Source organism: Ambystoma mexicanum, chromosome 2p (assembly GCF_040938575.1).
Source record: "Ambystoma mexicanum isolate Mex_15411 chromosome 2p, UKY_AmexF1_1, whole genome shotgun sequence".
Classification (NCBI taxonomy): Eukaryota; Metazoa; Chordata; class Amphibia; order Caudata; family Ambystomatidae; genus Ambystoma; species Ambystoma mexicanum.
This window is the reverse complement of record NC_090923.1, coordinates 1,064,871,531-1,064,889,391: the sequence shown is the minus strand read 5'-3', so window position 1 is coordinate 1,064,889,391 and position 17,861 is coordinate 1,064,871,531. Positions and strand designations below refer to the sequence as shown.

The following is a 17,861-nucleotide window of genomic DNA, read 5'->3' as shown; positions in this document are numbered from 1 at the left end:
GAACAATTTACATAAAGTAATACTTTTTGTAGGACTTTGTAACAAAAACAACAGTAATATTCAAAAGTCTTTCTGTGTCTCTTGTGATCAAGCATTCCGTTGTGGAATGATGGAAACGTCATCTTACGGCGTATTTGTTCAATCTTTGATGTTCTGTAAATAGTATTGATATATGTATTAGTGCTATGTCTAATTAGATGGTTTTGATAATTCATTTATCTCTAGCATAAATCAGGTTCCTACCTGTACACTGACGTATAGTATCTCGTAGGATTCCAGGTGTGTGGAAGCTTGGAGGTTCAAAACAATGTTTTCCTAAAAAGGTCAGTATAGTGGGTATAGTTAATCCCATTTGCTACGATTCTATGGACAGTACAAATTATGTTTACGTGTTTAATTATGGTGAAGCAGAACTCTCCATTCAGTTGTGCATCATACATCATGGTCGTGCTGTCTGTGAATGCGGTCTGTGAATGTAAACGCGTTGACCGCGGGTCTATCTTTCCTTGACTTGGCGGTGAGCCGCAAGTTGCAGTAAATCTAGGCAAATGAGTAATAACATGTGTCAGTATTTAATCTTACTCTTTTCATTCTATGTACTGTTCTACAATGTGAGGAAGTTTGAAGAGTACTCACTTTTTTTCGTGTGCACAGGAACGTGCTGATCTATGTCCTTTCTCTTCCTGCATTGACGAAGCGAAGGCGGTTGCATGGCAACCATGCCTTATGTTGTCATGTGATATCGTTCACGTGACACTATGGGATGCTGGGAGTTGTAGTACCCAGATTGTCTTCATTGACAAAGATATTGTTTCTTATTGAAACAATAGTAAAAATCTTAGCTTATTATCATCGGCATCTATTTAATATGTGTATAGTTCTGGGTGTATTAATTGCCAAATATGGTAACCGGCAATTATTGTTGCACAGCAATTAATTAGTGTTCGCAGATTATCTTCCCATTATTTCACAACATCATTTACATTTGTATAAGGACAGTTGTTATTATCTCATGTCCGTGATGATTTACAATTATTTCACAGCTTTCAAGGTTGTACCCCTTACTTAAATCGTGGTTCTTGTAGTCTTGGTGTCAGTTACACATATCCCCGGCACCTGAAAAGACTTGATAAGATCTGATGAGCCAATAGGAGCTCGAAATTACCCAATTTTACGTGAAACATCTTATTCAAATAAGGGTGTGCTGTTTCTCTTTTGTGGTTTTCTAGCATATCACATATCAGTCAGTCTCCACTAGTCCCCTTCTCCCTTTGCTCAATTGTAAAGTTCGATAACCAGCATGGAAGAACAAGGGAGGGGAGCACAAACCAGGTAGAGGAACGTTACGGGGGGAGGAAAGGCCAGGGAGCTTCATGGGAAAAAAAAAAGTCTGGAACCTACCAGGGCAGCCAAAGAGTATCCAGACATTTCCACACAATCCCATAACATCCAGAACACGCCATCACTACGCGGCACCATCCACATCCTGGTAAACGCTGCGCAACGTGATGACATATCCATTTCGGGTCCTGTACTCTAACTCTAACACGGCTGCATACACTGTGATTAGAAAGAAAACACTTGAATCAAGAAGTTTCTCTCCGTGTTCTATAAGGCGCCTGAATCTAGGGCACAAAGATGTCTTCATTATTTGCGTGCTAAGCATTGCCTGAGTTCCTACATTGACAGAACTAAGAATGTTTAGTCTTCATTGCAATTGTTTGTATCTTATGGAATAGATACAGAAGGGCAGGCAGTGATTAATGCAATCATTACAAGGTGCATGGTTGTCTGCATTAACCAAGGTGTTGAAGAAAAGAAGAAAAAAGTTGCCAGGCAGACCAACAGGTCACTTACCTAAGAATAAAGTGTCCATAGTGTTTATTCTGGTCAATGACTCATTAAAGGACATTTGCAGGATGCCTACATTGAAGTCCCTGAACGTTTTCTGAACGTATTGATGTTTCAATAAAGACGCAGTAACAGATACAGCAGTGGGCCAAGCTGTGCTTAAAAACCTGTTCAACTAATGGCAGTCTTGGAACCATTATCCTGTAGATGTACCGCTTGCCACTCTGCACTTATATTCAATAAGCATGTGAGCCTATAAAAGATCCAGTGCTGGAAAAAAATCTAAGTTACTTACCTGTAGGTGTAGTTCTCCAGCATTGCCATCTTTTAAAGAGCCATATGCAACACACCCTACCTCCATGGGAATATTCTAGTGGTATTTACCACATGCTTAGAATCTGCATTGTGAGGTGATAGAGATGGAGCTGTTATGTCAGCAGAACTGATGACTGACTGGGTAAAACATGTCCAACTGGTTAGTAGCTTGAAAATCTATAAATGATACCAATGCTGGAGAACTATACCTACAGATAAGTAACTTTGATCTACTCTTGGTTTCATAGTAGTTCTTTGTCCCCTTGCCTCCAGACCTACCCGCCTTCCCACTCTTATCTAAAAATAAACTCTTCAGCATGACAAAAAGAAATGCACTGTGGTGCCTGCAGATAGGAGGTGTGCAGGAGGCAGAGCCTAGAGACATCCTACAATGACAGCAAGCGCTGTTAACCAGCTACTCAGCCAACTGTGAACTGAAACATTCCAGAACCTCCACACTCTAAAGATACCATTCTGTAACAAGAAGCTCATGACTTCATAATATGCATAAAGCTGAAACAGTGAGTGACCTACTGCAAAGTTCATAACAATACATATACACACAGTATGATCATTAATACTGAAAAGATAAACATTAATAAGAGTTGCAAATGTCCTAAACCTAACACATCTCCTCCCTCTGCAATAGCAGACTGCAATAGCAGACATTTATCTTTATTCAAGATAATAATCTCTGAGCCGTTTTGGTCTTTTCCTAGATCTCCCTTTACAGTCTCCAGGAACTGTAGTGGCATAAGTCTCTCCACTTGCAACAGCCAAGTCTTTGCTACGTCTTGTTTCCGCCTCACTGCACAAGCTCTCATCATTCATCTCACTCTCACTCCTTACCATATCACCCTCACCCACACTGGATGAACACTTACATAATTTTGACATGGTCCAACACTCTCCACCTTCTCGAATCACAACATTTCCACGCACTGCTGAAATGTTCTTAGGTCCCAAGAATTTGCTCTCTACACACTTGGAACCCAAACGAGGGTTCTTTATCAGCACATAATCTCCAACTTCAAAGTTTGTTTCTTTGGCCTTAGTGGCCTCATCAAATCTCAGTTTGTACGTGTCTTGTGCTTCCTTGATGAGTCTCATAATTTCTTGGCGATCTATCTCCACACACCCTGCCATCTCCTGCCAACCTGGACATAAGTTGGTTCCCGGTTGCCTCCCTTTTAATGACACAAATGGCGAAATCTTTGTGGTCGAATGATGGGTGGTACAATAGTTCCAAACCATTTCTTTGAGCACTCTTGACCACTCCAAACCTGCCGTTAGTGCCAACTGAATTCCACCCTTTATGAATCTATTCGCTCTGTCAACTAGCCCATTGGCTCTCAGATGATATAATGCTGTGCGCACATGTCTGATACTATACTTATTTAAGAAACTCACCATTCTATCCGAACAAAATTGTACTCCATTATCGGTGACTATTTCAGTAGGGAAAGCCTCTCTATAAAAAATGTCTTCAAGGAAAGACAACATCTCAATTGTAGTGGCTTCTCTGAGTCCTTTCCACTCTAGCCATTTCGAGTGATAATCTATCATTACCACCAAATATTTGTATCCCTCACCGAGCCCTTGAAGAGGTCCCACCAGGTCAATCGCCCCTTTTCCCATGGTTCCCCAGGTACCTTTACCAGAGAAAGGGGTACTTCCCTCACACATTTTCCCTTGTCACATTCCTCACACTCCTTGCAATGTCGAAACTTTTTCTAAACCTCACTGTCCATGGCAGGCCACCAGTAAGACTGTCTCAATAGTCACTTGGTGCCCCCCATACCCAAATGTCCTTGATGAGCTACATTGACTAACTGGGGTCTAATGCTACTGGGAGGAACATCCTTGTATCCCCTTCTAAGTCTACCCCCGTCTTCTGACAAGTTTAACTCATCTCTCATCTCATAATACATGTCAAAACCCCAGTCTAGATTTTTCTTATAAGGCCACCCTTCCATTGTCCAACATTTCACCTTGTTCAATTCAGCATCCTCTCTGTCTGCTTCCATCCAACTATTCTGCATCATAATCCACATCAGCAATAACCAAATCCTGTTCCTTGGCTGTGTCAAAATCATCTCCACTCTCTACCGGTAGACTGGATAAGCAGTCCGCAACTACATTCTCCTTACCTGGTATATAACAGATAGTAAAATTGTAACCTAACAGCCCTACCATCCACTTGGCTATTCTGGGTGAACCTTTGGCCCAATCCGAACTGCTTATAAGCTGGACCAAGGGTTTGTGATCTGTCTTCACCTGGAACATTTGACCCCATAAAAAGAACCTGAAATTAAGTATCGCCCAGGATACTGCTAATGCCTCCCTCTCAATCACAGAGTAATTTCTCTCTGCCCCCCTCAGTGGTCTTGAGGCAAAAGCTATCACATGCTCTGTTTTTCCTGAATCATACTGTGACAACGTGGCACCCAAACCCAGTAAGCTGGCATCTACAGATAGTGTAGTTTTTCTTCCTGACACAAATCCTCCAAGAGATGGGCATTGGCAATTCCCTCTTTTATTTTCATGAATGCTTCCTGACAGTCATCGGACCACTTAAAGTTGACCCCTTTTTTTGGGTAGATCCCTTAGTGGAGAAGAAATGGACGCAAAATGGTTGACAAATTTATGATAATATTCCGCATGACCCATAAATTATCTTAATTGATCCTTGTCAGTAGGTGCGGGAGCCTTGCAAATGCTTTCTATCAATGTACTCTTCGGTGAGATACCTGCGCTAAAAATTCTGTGGCCCAAATATTCTACCTCCCTGACTGCAATTTTGCATGTATTTCTTTGCACAGTGAGACCCGCTTCTTTCAATCTAGTCAACACACACCTCAGTGACATCTCATGCTCACTCTCACTTTCTACATACACCAAGATGTCATCTTGAAATACAGTTACTCTTTCAATGCGTTTTAACACCTCCTCCATTAGTTTCTGGAAGACAGAAGCAGCTGACGCCAATCCAAATGGCATGCAAAGAAATTTGTATGTGCCTTTCTGGCGTGACAAAGGCTGCAAGATGTTGACACTGTTTCTAGAGAGGTACTTGATGATAAGCGGCCGATAAATCGATCACTGAAAACCATTTAGGTTCCCCCAAGGTAGCTAAAGTCTCTGCAATAATAGGTAATGGGTATCTCTCAACTAGAATATTTTTGTTCAGACCCCTAAGGTCCAGACAGAGTCTAAGTTTTCCATTGCTTTTGGTGACTAAAACCACTGGGAAGAGCCATTCGGTGCTGACAATCCTCTCAATAACTCGTTTTTTGACTAGTTCAGCTAATTCTTCCCTCAGTTGTCCCTTCATGTTCAGCAGTACTGGCCTTACTTTATGAATCATGGATTGAGCATTCACCTTGAGCCTAATGTTGTGTTCAAAGTTTCTAAGTTCCCCTAACTTCTCTGTAAATACCTCCAAAACTCTCTGGACCATTTATCTTCCATTTCCGCTATGGTCACAAGTTCTGGAGCACTGGCTTGTACTCTCACACCTAACTTCCTCTGTTCTTCCCAGCCTAACATCAAAGCTCCCTTTTTGGCAACCAAAATGCATGCAGAGCATCTTCGACCTTTATAAGCAACTTGAGCTTGGAATTGTCCCACTATGTCGATAGCTGATTCACCATACCCACAGGGTTGGACAATTGCCGGTTTGAGAATGCTTGGACTCTTCCTTAAGTTTTTCCTGAGGGTGTCCTCTGATATTATGGTCCATGGTGACGCTGTGTCTACTTTCATCTTTATGTTGCACTCTTCAATCATGAACTCATCAATTGGTCCACTCTGTTCACCAGAAAACGCTGAGATTTGATGTCGGGCGCGTGTGCTGGCACTAGCCCGAGGTTGCAGCGCGCGTGCACGAACAGCCAACGGGCCTTGATAAAGCCCTTCCTCGGCTCCCAGCCGTTGTGGGCCCCTCCGTGGAGGAATGAGGTGCCGTTAGCACTCCACCCGCAGCCCCCAGACACGCCTCCTAACCTGACCTTCAGCGCTTGCTGCCGCGATCACTGTCCCTTGAACCTGCTGGCAGGAATATGCCTGGGCCCGGTGGTAACGGAATCCTGAAGATCAGTGTTGCAGTGCGCCACCCGCGGTTAGAAAGTCCTCATCGCCAGTGTTGAGTTTGAAGCGGAGGCAGGAACAGATTATAATGGATTTTATTTTATTAAGTACAGCTACAACGACAGCATGCACTGTCAACCAGCCACTCAGCCAACTGTGAACTGAAACATTCCAGAACCTCCACACTCTAAAGATAACATTCTGTAACCAGAAGCTCATGACTTCATAATATGCATAAAGCTGAAACAGTGAGTGACCTACTACAAAGTTCATAACAATACATATACACACAGTATGATCATTAATAATGCAAAGATAAACATTAATAAGAGTTGCAAATGCCCTTAACCTAACACACATCTTGAGTCAGATGAAAGTAGGGCTAGACAAACCTACCTGTCAGAAAGAAGTCCCAGTATGGCACCTCCCACAAGCACTCCCATCATGTATATAGACTGGGCCATCTGCCTTAATGAGCGTTGCTCGCACACCAGATCCCACTTTAGGAGAAAGAAAGAGAATCCATAATTTGTCCACTGTATGTTGCTTGAAAAGATTCTAGTACACTATAAATAAGGTTAATTGACTGGCTTCTGCTTTCAAATAAGATGCGTTATTTGATCTCTTTAAACATCTTCAAAGAATTCAAAAAGCCAGCAAGTCCTTCTATGTCCCCGTGTCTGCTCCCACGCTCTGTATTTGTATTTGTTTGTATTTGTTTATTATTTATATCCCGCACCGAACCCTAAGATAACTGGGCGCTTGAGAAACTTGATGGTTGCATACATGTTAAAGAAATGTACATTAGGCAGGAATATATACAACATATAGAATGAGTGAGACCCTGGTTACAGATGGGTCAGAGAGTCGGAGACATTATACAGTGTTGTAAGAAGCAATGGAGGATAAACAAGAGGGTACCCTCTTATGATTGTTAGTCAACCAGTTTTTTAATGTGAGGAAGGAGAGTTCTTGTCTGAGAGGGATGGGGATGGAATTCCAGTGTTTGGCAGCTTGGACTGGGAAGCTAGCTCCTCCAGCTGTTTTCAGGTTGAGTCTTGGTACCACAAGGTTGTGAGATTGTGAAGATCTGGTGGCACGTGTAGGTTGGTATTTGCAGATTTTGTCAGAAAGATATTTAGGGGCTGTGTTAGTGAGACATTTGTGCGTGATGGCTAAAGTGCGTAGAGTGATTCTGTCAGAGAGCGCTAGCCAATGCCTCATTACAAGTACATTGGTCCGGACTTAACGCCGCTGGTATAACCATGCTGGCACCGTTTCCTCGTCCGCCCATTCATGACCTGCGGCCCCGGAAATAGCACCACCCACAACCGCCACTGCGGAGTTAAGGGTCCCGTAAAGTCCGCCTGCACGGAAATCCCTCCGTTACCAGATGTACGAAACACCCTGAGCATCACATCTAGCTCGGACATAGAAACACCGCCTGAAAAATGGCGTTAAAACCGTGATCACGGTGGCGGTACCGCCGCCACCGCGAACATGACGTTAAACAGTGCCTGCTGAACTGAATCAGGGCACAGGTGCACCAAATCAGCCGAGCTGGACCCAGCAGCCCACTGGGAGCCTACAAAAGGGCCACACCCAGCCCAACACAATACAGAACCATGCAGGCAGCAGCTCTAGTAGCATTGGGACTGGGCCTATTCAACCAACAGGCAGCACTGCACATGATGGCAGTAATGGTGCAGAGGACGAGGCGGAGGCGTAGGAGGCGCAGGCGGCAACCAGCCAACCCTGCGCCCATGGCAAACCCCATTTTCCAGCCAGCACAACCCTGCAGGCAGCCTGCAATACCACGCATCAGGGCCTCACCCTGGAACCTTACCCCAGGACAGATCCACACACTATACCGGCTGGACCGTCCAACAATCCTGTACATCACCGCCATGATTGAGGACAACATCAGCAGCCACATACACCCCCACCGCCATCCCCCCCCTCCTGAAGGTTGTGTCTGTACTACATTTCCTTGGCTCTGGCACCTATCAACACACAGTTGGTGAGCTGCACGGCATATCACAACCCTGTTTCTCCAAAATCCTGGTACAGGTACTGGATGCCCTGTTGCGCCATGTGTCGGAACAGATAGCCCTACCCCGTACCCTCCCCGAGGTCATTGCCACCAAGTTGGCCTTCCATGCTATAGCATGCATGCCAAATTGCATAGGTGCAGTTGACTGCGCCCACATTGAGCTGACAGTACCACGTGCAATTGAGATGGTGTTCCGCAATAGGAAACAGTATCACTCGCTGAATGTACAGATGGTATGTGATGCCACGCAACTGATAACACACTGCTGCGCACGTTTCCCAGGCTCAACCCATGACTCAATGGTACTGCAGAATTCCACATTGCCACGGTACATGGAACGCTATGCCGGACAAAGCACATGGCTATTGGGTGAGTACAGCTGCCAATGCACCGACCCTGTTGAAGTGGTGTGTGTGTCCAGGCCAATGAGCAATGTGAGTGTGCTGCTGTGACTGCACATGCATCACCCCCCCCCCCGGCCATCAACTGAATAGACAGCGGAACCTAAACATCACAAAGCAACATATGACAGGTCACCACAGTGTGCCCGTACAAACCCTGCCGCATGACACACACAGCCGATACTATCACTATCCCATACACCTTGTGCCACTGCAAACACCCACCCACAATATGGAACACTGCCCTCCCAATGCACATGATGCCTGTACATCAACGTCCTGCATCAACTACTTCATCACAGTGGAGTGACTCTTCCATGTGTGCACATCACTGCAAAATGCCATACTCACAATCAAATGTCACCCGCAGGGCAGAGTACACATGCACACCAATGCGTTGGTCAATGTCCAGTTGCCAACGTCCTCTGTGATGGCCAAAGAACACAACCAACCACTGCATGGCACATATGCATGAATGAACAATGACACAAGATAGCACAGCATCAGATGAAGACATGATACCACAAACACTGACATGTCCCCCCCATCTACATCCCATGTAGGCGATGCTGGATATGCACTCACACCATGGATGATGACACCTGTACGGAGGCCAAGGAACAGGCATGAAGAGGCGTACAATAGGGCACATGTACGCACAAGTGCAATGATTGAGAGGACATTCGGACTGCTGGAGGCCCGGTTCCGCTGTTTGAGCAGATCTGGCGGATCACTGCTGTACAGCCCAGTGAAGACGGGTAAAATCACGCTCGTATGTGCCATGCTGCACAATCTCTGTCTGCGCAGGAACATCCCAATGCCCCCAGATGCAGATGAAGAAGATGGGGATGGAGATGGAGATGGGGATGGGATAGCACCACCTCTTCCTGGGGGTCCACTAGATGGCCAAAGAGAATGGGATTAACTGATTTGCATTTACTTTTGAGACACAGCCATTCACAGCAATGCATTGATATGGTAATGCCAATAAATTAATTGTTGTACAGCAAATGAAATGATAGATGTCCACTCATGTATGTTTTTTTTAAATGATGATATATTGATGAATTAACAACAGGGAAGGAGGTGCAATGGTTAGGGAAGCTGTACACCTGTGCCCATCCACCACCCAAACGTACCCACCCCCAACCAGGCCCCAATGTTCAAACCCCCCAAACGACCTCTCCCACCACCCAAACGTACCCACCCCCAACCAGGCCCCAATGTTCAAACCCCCCAAACGACCTCTCCCACCACCCAAACGTACCCACCCCCAACCAGGCCCGAATGTTCAAACCCCCCAAACGACCTCCCCCACCACCCAAACGTACCCACCCGCAACCAGGCCTGAATGTTCAAACCCCCCAAACGACCTCCCCCACCACCCAAAAGTACCCACCCCTAACACCCTTCAAGTCCACATGTGTCCTGCAGTGCCCGACACACATGCCATCACTTCCGTGTGCGCTTCTGTGCTTGTGCATCCTTGCCCGAGAGCCCTGTTAGCCGACTCGAGCGCCTCCTTGGACTGACAGTGGTGGAGCTGGATGGGGTGGTGGTATTGGATGGCACAGAATCAGGAATAGATGGCATATGTGCAATATTTTCCTGTTGGCCAATCAACATGGACTCTATGAGCCTGGAGGTGTTGTCATTGCCCCCCTGCACATGGCGTGCCAGGGTGACTATAGTGCTGGCAAAGCATCCAATGGACCTTGAGAGGCGACGTACTGACGTGCTGTAGCACTCCTTCTGCAGCCTAGATTCCTCGAGCTGCCTCTCCACCAGCTGGGTGAGGGTAGCCTGCTGCTCCTCCATCCACTGCATGCGGGAATTTAGCTCTGCCACTGATGGGGTGGGTGACCTCATGGGACTTCAGAGTAATGTGGGGCTGAACTCCAGCTGATGGAAGGATTCCAAGTCATCCAATGTGGGCATCTCCCCCTGTGGGCCAGTATCAGACTGCAGCTGCTTTCTGAGGTGGGTTAAGTGGGCATGATGGGTGCCCGTGGCACCTGTGTTACTTCAGGCAGCGTGGAGACGGTGGAGATGTCGGTGATGGTGGCTGGCACATGTGTTGCAGTTGCTACTGGGGGCAGAAATGCCGAACTGCTGGCAGCATCCTCCTGTGCAGGGGCGCTGGCTTGGACACGTGCCGGTGCTAATTGCCTGGGCTGTTGTGCAGTATCACTGTCACTTGATACGGCTGTGGGGACACAGAGGACATGCAATTAGTTATGTGGTGGTGCCTGATGGGTGCATCACATGCATAATACAGGTTGATCATTTAATAGTGGCAGTTACATGCATCTACTTGTTGGGGGTATGCATTGTAGTGATATTGGTTGCCATATGGATCATGATGGGTCCTTTGACCCAGTCATGCACTGCCTGGGGGGGGGGTTGTTAATGGGTCCTTTGGCCCAGTCATGCACTGCCTGGGGGAGGGGGGGGTTGTTAATGGGTCCTTTGGCCCAGTCATGCACTGCCTGGGGGGAGGGGGGGATGTTAATGGGTCGTTTGGCCCAGTCATGCACTGCCGGGGGGGGGGGGTTGTTAATGGGTCCTTTGGCCCAGTCATGACATCAACATATACTCATATGGCATTCATGTTTGACCACTTATCAGCATCTGCAGGTGGGCTCACTCCTGCCTCAGCCTCCCCGATCCCATGGATGCCCTCAAGGTGGAGGACACTGCTGCAACGCTCCTCCCATGCTTGCAGACTCAGTGGGGAATGGGGTCCTCCACCTGTCCCACTGCTGCGTTGGCGGTGTGTGGCGATCAGGTTCCGAACCCTCAGCCTGAGGTCGTCCCACCGCTTGTGGCAGTCCTTTACACTCCTCACAGTCACGCCCACAGCGGTGCACTTGCGTGCTGCTTCCGCCCACACTTCCTTCCTCCGCTGCTGTGTGGCACGCCGTTGATCGCCACTAAACAGCATCTCTGCATGCTCCACTATGTGCTCTACCAGAACGGTTAGCTCCGCCTCACTAAAGCGCTGTTTGCGCTGCCTCTGGGCTTGAATCCTGGCAGACATGCTGGTGGTCCCTTTTGGCTTCTCACAGTGTGGATTCTGCTTGTGCTGACTCTGGATGGCAATGCATTGTGCTTTATATGATGGCCGCCTCTCTGTTTCCTGTTTTGGTGATCATGGTATTTCCGGTTCCGTGTCCGTGGCGACGGTGGTGGACACGTGTTTTGCGCTACTTGTGGCAGCGCTACATCCATTTCCGTGGCTTTTTCCGTGATGGCGGTAACAACGTTTCCGCGTCCGTGTGGTGCGTGTGACCGACAGCACATAATCGGTCAGTCTTTCCGCAACCTTGCGGACGCGGAAACTTTGTTACCTCCGTCACGGAATCACCGCGGTCCAGACCTGAAAGGTTGTAATGAGGCCCATTGTGTCTGTGCGTGGAGATATGGCAGGATCTGGGTAGATTGAGTGCTGCTCTCAGTGAGTTGTTCTGGAGTACCTCAAGTCTGTTTAAGTTTTGTTCAGAAGAGCCTAAAAGGAGTGTGTTGCAGTAGTCTAATTTAGACAATGCAAGAGCTCTGGCTAACATTAGGCAGCTACTTGTGGACAAATACGATTTACAGTTGTAAATCAGTTTATTCGTGTAGGCTGTGGAGGATGCCACACTGCTGATTTAAGAGATAGGGCCTCATCACGACCCAGGCGGTAAGGGGTTTACGGCGCCGTAAACAGCGCCGACCCTTACCGCCTGAGTACGAGGTCCCTTAGCGCCATGGCGAATTTAACACCTGCTTTTAGCAGGTGTTAAAAACCATGGCGCTAAGGGACCATGGAGTTAATTACGCCACCGTAATTTACGGTGGCGTAATTAACGCCTTCCCCACTCCCATTATGCCCTATGGGGCAAAAATGGGAATGGGGAAGGGTAAATGGGGATTGGGGACTTACCGCCCCGCCAAGGTCTGAATGGGGCGGTAAGTCCGCCAACCACCATGGCGTAAACATAGTTTACGCCATGGTGGTAAAGTCACGGCCCAGGCGGTAACTTACCGCCTGGGTCGTGATGAGGCCCATAGTGTTGAGTCAAGGTAGACCCCAAGGGTTTTTATCTCTTTGGACACCTTGAATGGATTACCGTCAATACTGAAGGATGAGTATCTGGTATCGAGATTATTCAAGCATGTCTGAGTGCCCACAATCATTAACTCAGTCTTGTCGTCATTAAGACATAGACTGTTGCCGGCCATTCAGGCTTGGATTTCCAGGTAAATGTCTTCAGTAGTTTAGCGTCTTGGTCATAGTGGCCAGTGAGCGGGATGAGGACTTGGGTGTCATCTGCATAGTTGGTATAGATGACACCCAAGTTGTCCAGGCTGTCGAATAGTAACTTTGTAAATATATTGTATAGAGTGGGTGACACACAGGAACCTTTAGGGACTCCACAGAGTGTGGGTGTTGGGTCTGCTGAGGCTAATGGGGAGAAAACACCAGTGGTCCTGTTAGAGAGGAAGGAATTGACCCAGGCAGAAACATGAGTGGAAAATGCTGCAGCTGTGGTGAGGTGTTTGGTGAGACTTTGGTGGTCAACGAGGTCGAAGGCCGCAGATAAGTCAAGGAGTAGGAGGATTGCTAGCTTACCTTTGTCCCTCGCCTTGTCCATTTGGATCTTGAGGTCGAGGAGGGCTGTCTCAGTTCCATGTCTAGGTCTGAAGCCTGACTGTCTAAGGCCTAGGAGTTCATTCTCCTCTAGGTGCTTCTGAATTTGCAAATAGGCCACGCGTTGTTGTTTTTTTTTTAAAAGAGGCATGACCAAGGCTTCCTTGGAATTGTTGGGTACATGGTTAGAAGAAAAGGAGGAGTTCATCAGAGTGGTAATGAAAGGGGCTAGATGTTTGGCTCCCTCTTTGATGATGGAAACAGGACAGGTATTTCCCTGGCAATGAGAGGGCTTTAAGCTTTTTATGATGTCTTCGACTTCCTTTGTTGTTACATGCGAGAAAGTGAAGGGGGTGCAGGATTGTGTGCTTTTTTGCCAGGTCCAGGGCGGGCTGGGAGTTGTTGGTGAGGACAGCTTTTTTGGATTCGATTTAATTTTGGAGTAGCGTAATTTTATTTGCAAGGCCTTGCTGTATTTTAGTACACCATGTTGCATCTTTGATGCAATCTTCTGAGGGAGGGGCTGGGGATTCAAGCTCTTTAAGGATGTTGCGGAGTTCCTTGGTGTTGGATTTGGTGTTATGGATACTGGAATTATAGGCTTTTTTATTTGCACAGAGGATAGCTGCTTTATAGATTGCAACGGCTGACCTGAATGCGGTTTTGTAGGTATTGGTAGGCGAGTTCTGCCAAGTGGATTCCGCTGATCTTTTGATGTTTCTAAGGCATTTTAGTTCAGGGGTGAACCATTTGTTGAGGTGTGTGATAGGTTTGGCTTTCCTGAGTTTAAGGAGAGCCGCAGTATCTAGCGCAGATTTCAAGGTATCGTTGTACAGGTCTACTAGTTTGGTAGAGTCAAGGTTACTGAACTTAGACTCATTGAGGATGTTACTAATGAGGGGCTGGAGGTTGTCTATGGTGATGTAGGTGGGGAGGATCCAGGGATGGAGAACAGGATGAGGTGGTGATCCGACCATGCTACTGGGTTGTTCTGGAGAATGGTGATGGAACAGTTGAGGTCAGCCACCCAGTCCAGTGTTCGACCTTTAGAGTGAGTAGGAGAAGTGATTCTGTGTGTAAAGCCCAAGTTTGTGATAGCGTTAGCCAGAGCTAGGGCTTGAGGGTCATTAGGGTCTTGGAGACCAAGGTTGAGGACTTCTAGGAGGATGGTTTGGGAACCAAGTTTAGTGTTGGTAAAGAGGAGGTTCATGATGTCTTCCTCGAAGGAGGGAGAGGGGCCAGGGGGCTGGTATCTAAGATGTAGGAGAAAAGATTGTGTGGTTGAAAGTGTGAGTTTCACTAATAGGTGCTCCGCAGAGAGGGGAGTAGTATTGGGAATTGCTCTGAGGGCTAGGTGGCTTTTGGCGATGAAGGCTACTCCTCCACCTTTGCCCGAGTTTCTTTCAGTCCTAATAATGGTGTAGCCATCCGGTAGAGCTAAGGAGAGTGCTGGGCCTGCTGCCTGGTGTAGCCAGGTTTCTGTAATAGCCAGGAAGTCCAGGCTGTTGGCGATAATGAGGTTGGCAATCTCTGAGGCATGGGCTAGAAGAGAGCGAGCATTGATGAAAGCTCCTAGTATATTGGTTGAAGATGGTGTGGGGCTAGGTACTTTTGAGCTCGAGCTGGTGGCTGGAAGAGTGGTGGCGCTACTTGAATTATGTTGCGATTGTGTGCTTTTAGACCTAAGGTAGTTTTGTGTTTAGGGAATCGAAAGCCTAGTGTGGACTGAAAGTGGAATGAGTGGTGTTGGTGGTGTAGTATATTGTTGTAGCCATTCAAGCTGGCTGAGCGAGTTACTGGTTGCTGTGTTCAAGGGTGCTTTACTGGAGTGGTTGTGGCAGAAGGTGAGTAGGATAGTTGGTAGAAAGTATGTTGGGGAGACTGTGTGAACTAGCGGTAGTAGAGAGGCCATGGCTAATGTAACTCTAAGGAAAGAAGACGTGGTGGTAGGTGGGATGGCCGCAAGGGTTGGTGGTTGGCTGGTTTGTGAGCAGGTGGTGACATTGCTGCAAAGGCAGTTAATGATAATAGTTTTTACAAGGTAGGCTAGTTCAGGGTTGGTGCAGTCGGTGATTGGGCTACAGTATATCAGCACCAATATATCAGCAGGCTAGCAGAAGGGGCAGCTAATGCAAACAATAGTATATCAGTAGCAGTATATCAGCAGGCTGGCAGGATAGAGGGGCAGCTAATGCAAACAATAGTATATCAGTAGCAGTATATCAGCAGGCTGGCAGGATAGAGGGGCAGCTAATGCAAACAATAGTATATCAGTAGCAGTATATCAGCAGGCTGGCAGGATAGAGGGGCAGCTAATGCAAACAATAGTATATCAGTAGCAGTATATCAGCAGGCTGGCAGGATAGAGGGGCAGCTAATGCAAACAATAGTATATCAGTAGCAGTATGTCAGCAGGCTGGCAGGATAGAGGGGCAGCTAATGCAAACAATAGTATATCAGTAGCAGTATATCAGCAGGCTGGCAGGATAGAGGGGCAGCTAATGCAAACTAAAGTATATCAGCAGCAGTTTATCAGCAGGCTAGTCAAGTAGAAGGGCAGCTGCAGTTAACTGCTAGTCATCAACATCATAAAACAACATATGATTTCGAGTTGGAATGGTAGACAGCTAGAGGCAGGCCGTTTTCAGCAGTCGACTATGCAGGGATAGGGCAAAGAGCTACTAGAGGCAGCAGCCATATGACCACATGCAGGGTTAATACAGGGCAGCTCGGGCCAACGACATGGGAGCATACCAAGCTATCTCAACATTAAGCAATATGTAGCTGCAATTGGTTTGTCAATAGTGAGTGAGGATGGTGCTAGGGGTAGCTGAGGCCCAGATTGTAACATTGTGCTGCCCAAGTGTGGACACATGCGCTGGTGTACGCAGAGATGATACAGATTGGTTGCCGAGAGACAAAGTCACAGGGGTGGTGGGAAGAAAGTGTCTCAAATGTTTGAACAAACGTAGGTTAGGTGTCGTAGACTTGCAGTTTAACTTACGTAACAGACGAGAACATGATTTGTAAGGATGGACTCACTGTGGTTATGATGTGCGCAGTGACACGATTTCAGTCTAGACAGAGGTTCAGGGATGCTGTATATTCCAGTGTGCGATTTAGAGCGAGTAGGGGGGAAGGCACAGCGTATCCGCGCCTGGCGATGGCTGCGCATGGTCAGCACCATCAGCAGTGTGCCTTAATTCGTGCCTTGCTTCGGGCCGGCGCTCGCCTGCCGGTGCAATGTGATTGTCTTAAGTACATAGAGACAGCCAATCCGAATCTAATGGCAAAAAGCTGATCGGAGATGGAGGCTGGGGGAGGTCGCATCGGGCCAGGCGGCCATCTTGGAGTGGAATCTCCTTTTTGCTGGAAATGGGGGAGACGGTGAAATTGGGCCCCGATTCAGATGGATGCAAAGGATGCAGTGAAGCCGATGCTGGCCACAATATGAGATGCAGGTAGTGGGCAAAAAAAACCGTGCTGTAAACGGGCTTTGCAGTGTGGCTTAGGAAGCGGGCATCATGCCCATGACTTACAAAATAATGCCCAGGGTGTGTCAAATGATGACTGCTGCTGCAGCATTGGGAATGATGCCAGAGCTGCTGCTCTGGAGGGGCAGCAGATGGAATGATCTGCTCAATTGCCAAATGCAGCCCAAGCATATAGTTCAGTCAAATAGTCAAATTCTAGGCTTCTACTTGCTTGAAATCCATAAATCATGGATCCTTTGGTGCCCTGATCCCCTCTAGTTCGCAAATGGTTGGATATTGCCTGCATTATGTACCTTGCGAGTAAGCCTGGGCTATTAAGCTTGACTAAACCCAGATTCGCCCACATTTCCACTGCATTTGGGATTTGCCAAATTTAACAACATCTTGAGAAATTCAGGAAGCTAGATTTTTCCTTCTAAATTAGGAACCTGCTTCTGAAGATCCTCAGCAGTCTCTGCAAATATTTCTGATAGGGAGGAGGGTGATTCCTGTTGCCATTTTTTAGAACTGGATCATTTTTCTTAGAGAGCGTATTTTTGTTTGATCTTAAGCATTTCTGAATGGAATGGCAGTTTATTGTATATTTTTGCAAACATCTTTTAAAGATTATCTGTATTCCAGCAGAAAAGGCAGACTAGGAAAGCCTTGCTAAGCGGACTTGCTTGCATACTTTGTGCTTGGTTGAGCACAAAATCTAATAATAGCATTTGCATTCATTTTAAAAATGAAATAGCATATTTTGAAGGAAGAGGAAACATCTTTGGAGTGAGCTTGAAAATACATTGTCAGTAGGATGTTGCTGACCACTCAGGTAGAGCCATCAGTAGCAAAGCTACTGGGCATGTCATGGAACACCTGCTGGGATAGAGGAAGCATTTGGGGTGTTGTGGCCTGATTGAATGCATGCTCGTTCATGGAATGGTTGAATGTAGTAGCTGACACTTATTTGAACTATAATTTCTTGTCAAATGTATTGCTTCACTTTGAGTGAAGGGAAAAGTTCTTTGGGGCACGTGGCTTGAATT

At 46.9% G+C, this 17,861-nt stretch overlaps 1 protein-coding gene across 1 annotated transcript in view; it reads right to left on the bottom strand.

The window, feature by feature from the left end:
• LOC138567843 (solute carrier family 22 member 6-A-like) overlaps positions 1-10,404 on the bottom strand; it is a gene marked incomplete at its 5' end in the record, with an annotated part of 223,258 nt that extends 212,854 nt beyond the window's left edge. The window contains 2 exons of the mRNA XM_069646335.1: positions 6,652-6,755; positions 10,387-10,404. Coding sequence (XP_069502436.1) covers positions 6,652-6,755; positions 10,387-10,404 — 122 coding nt within the window. The remainder of the gene's footprint in view (positions 1-6,651; positions 6,756-10,386) is intronic.
• Between the last annotated feature and the right edge of the window lie 7,457 nt (positions 10,405-17,861).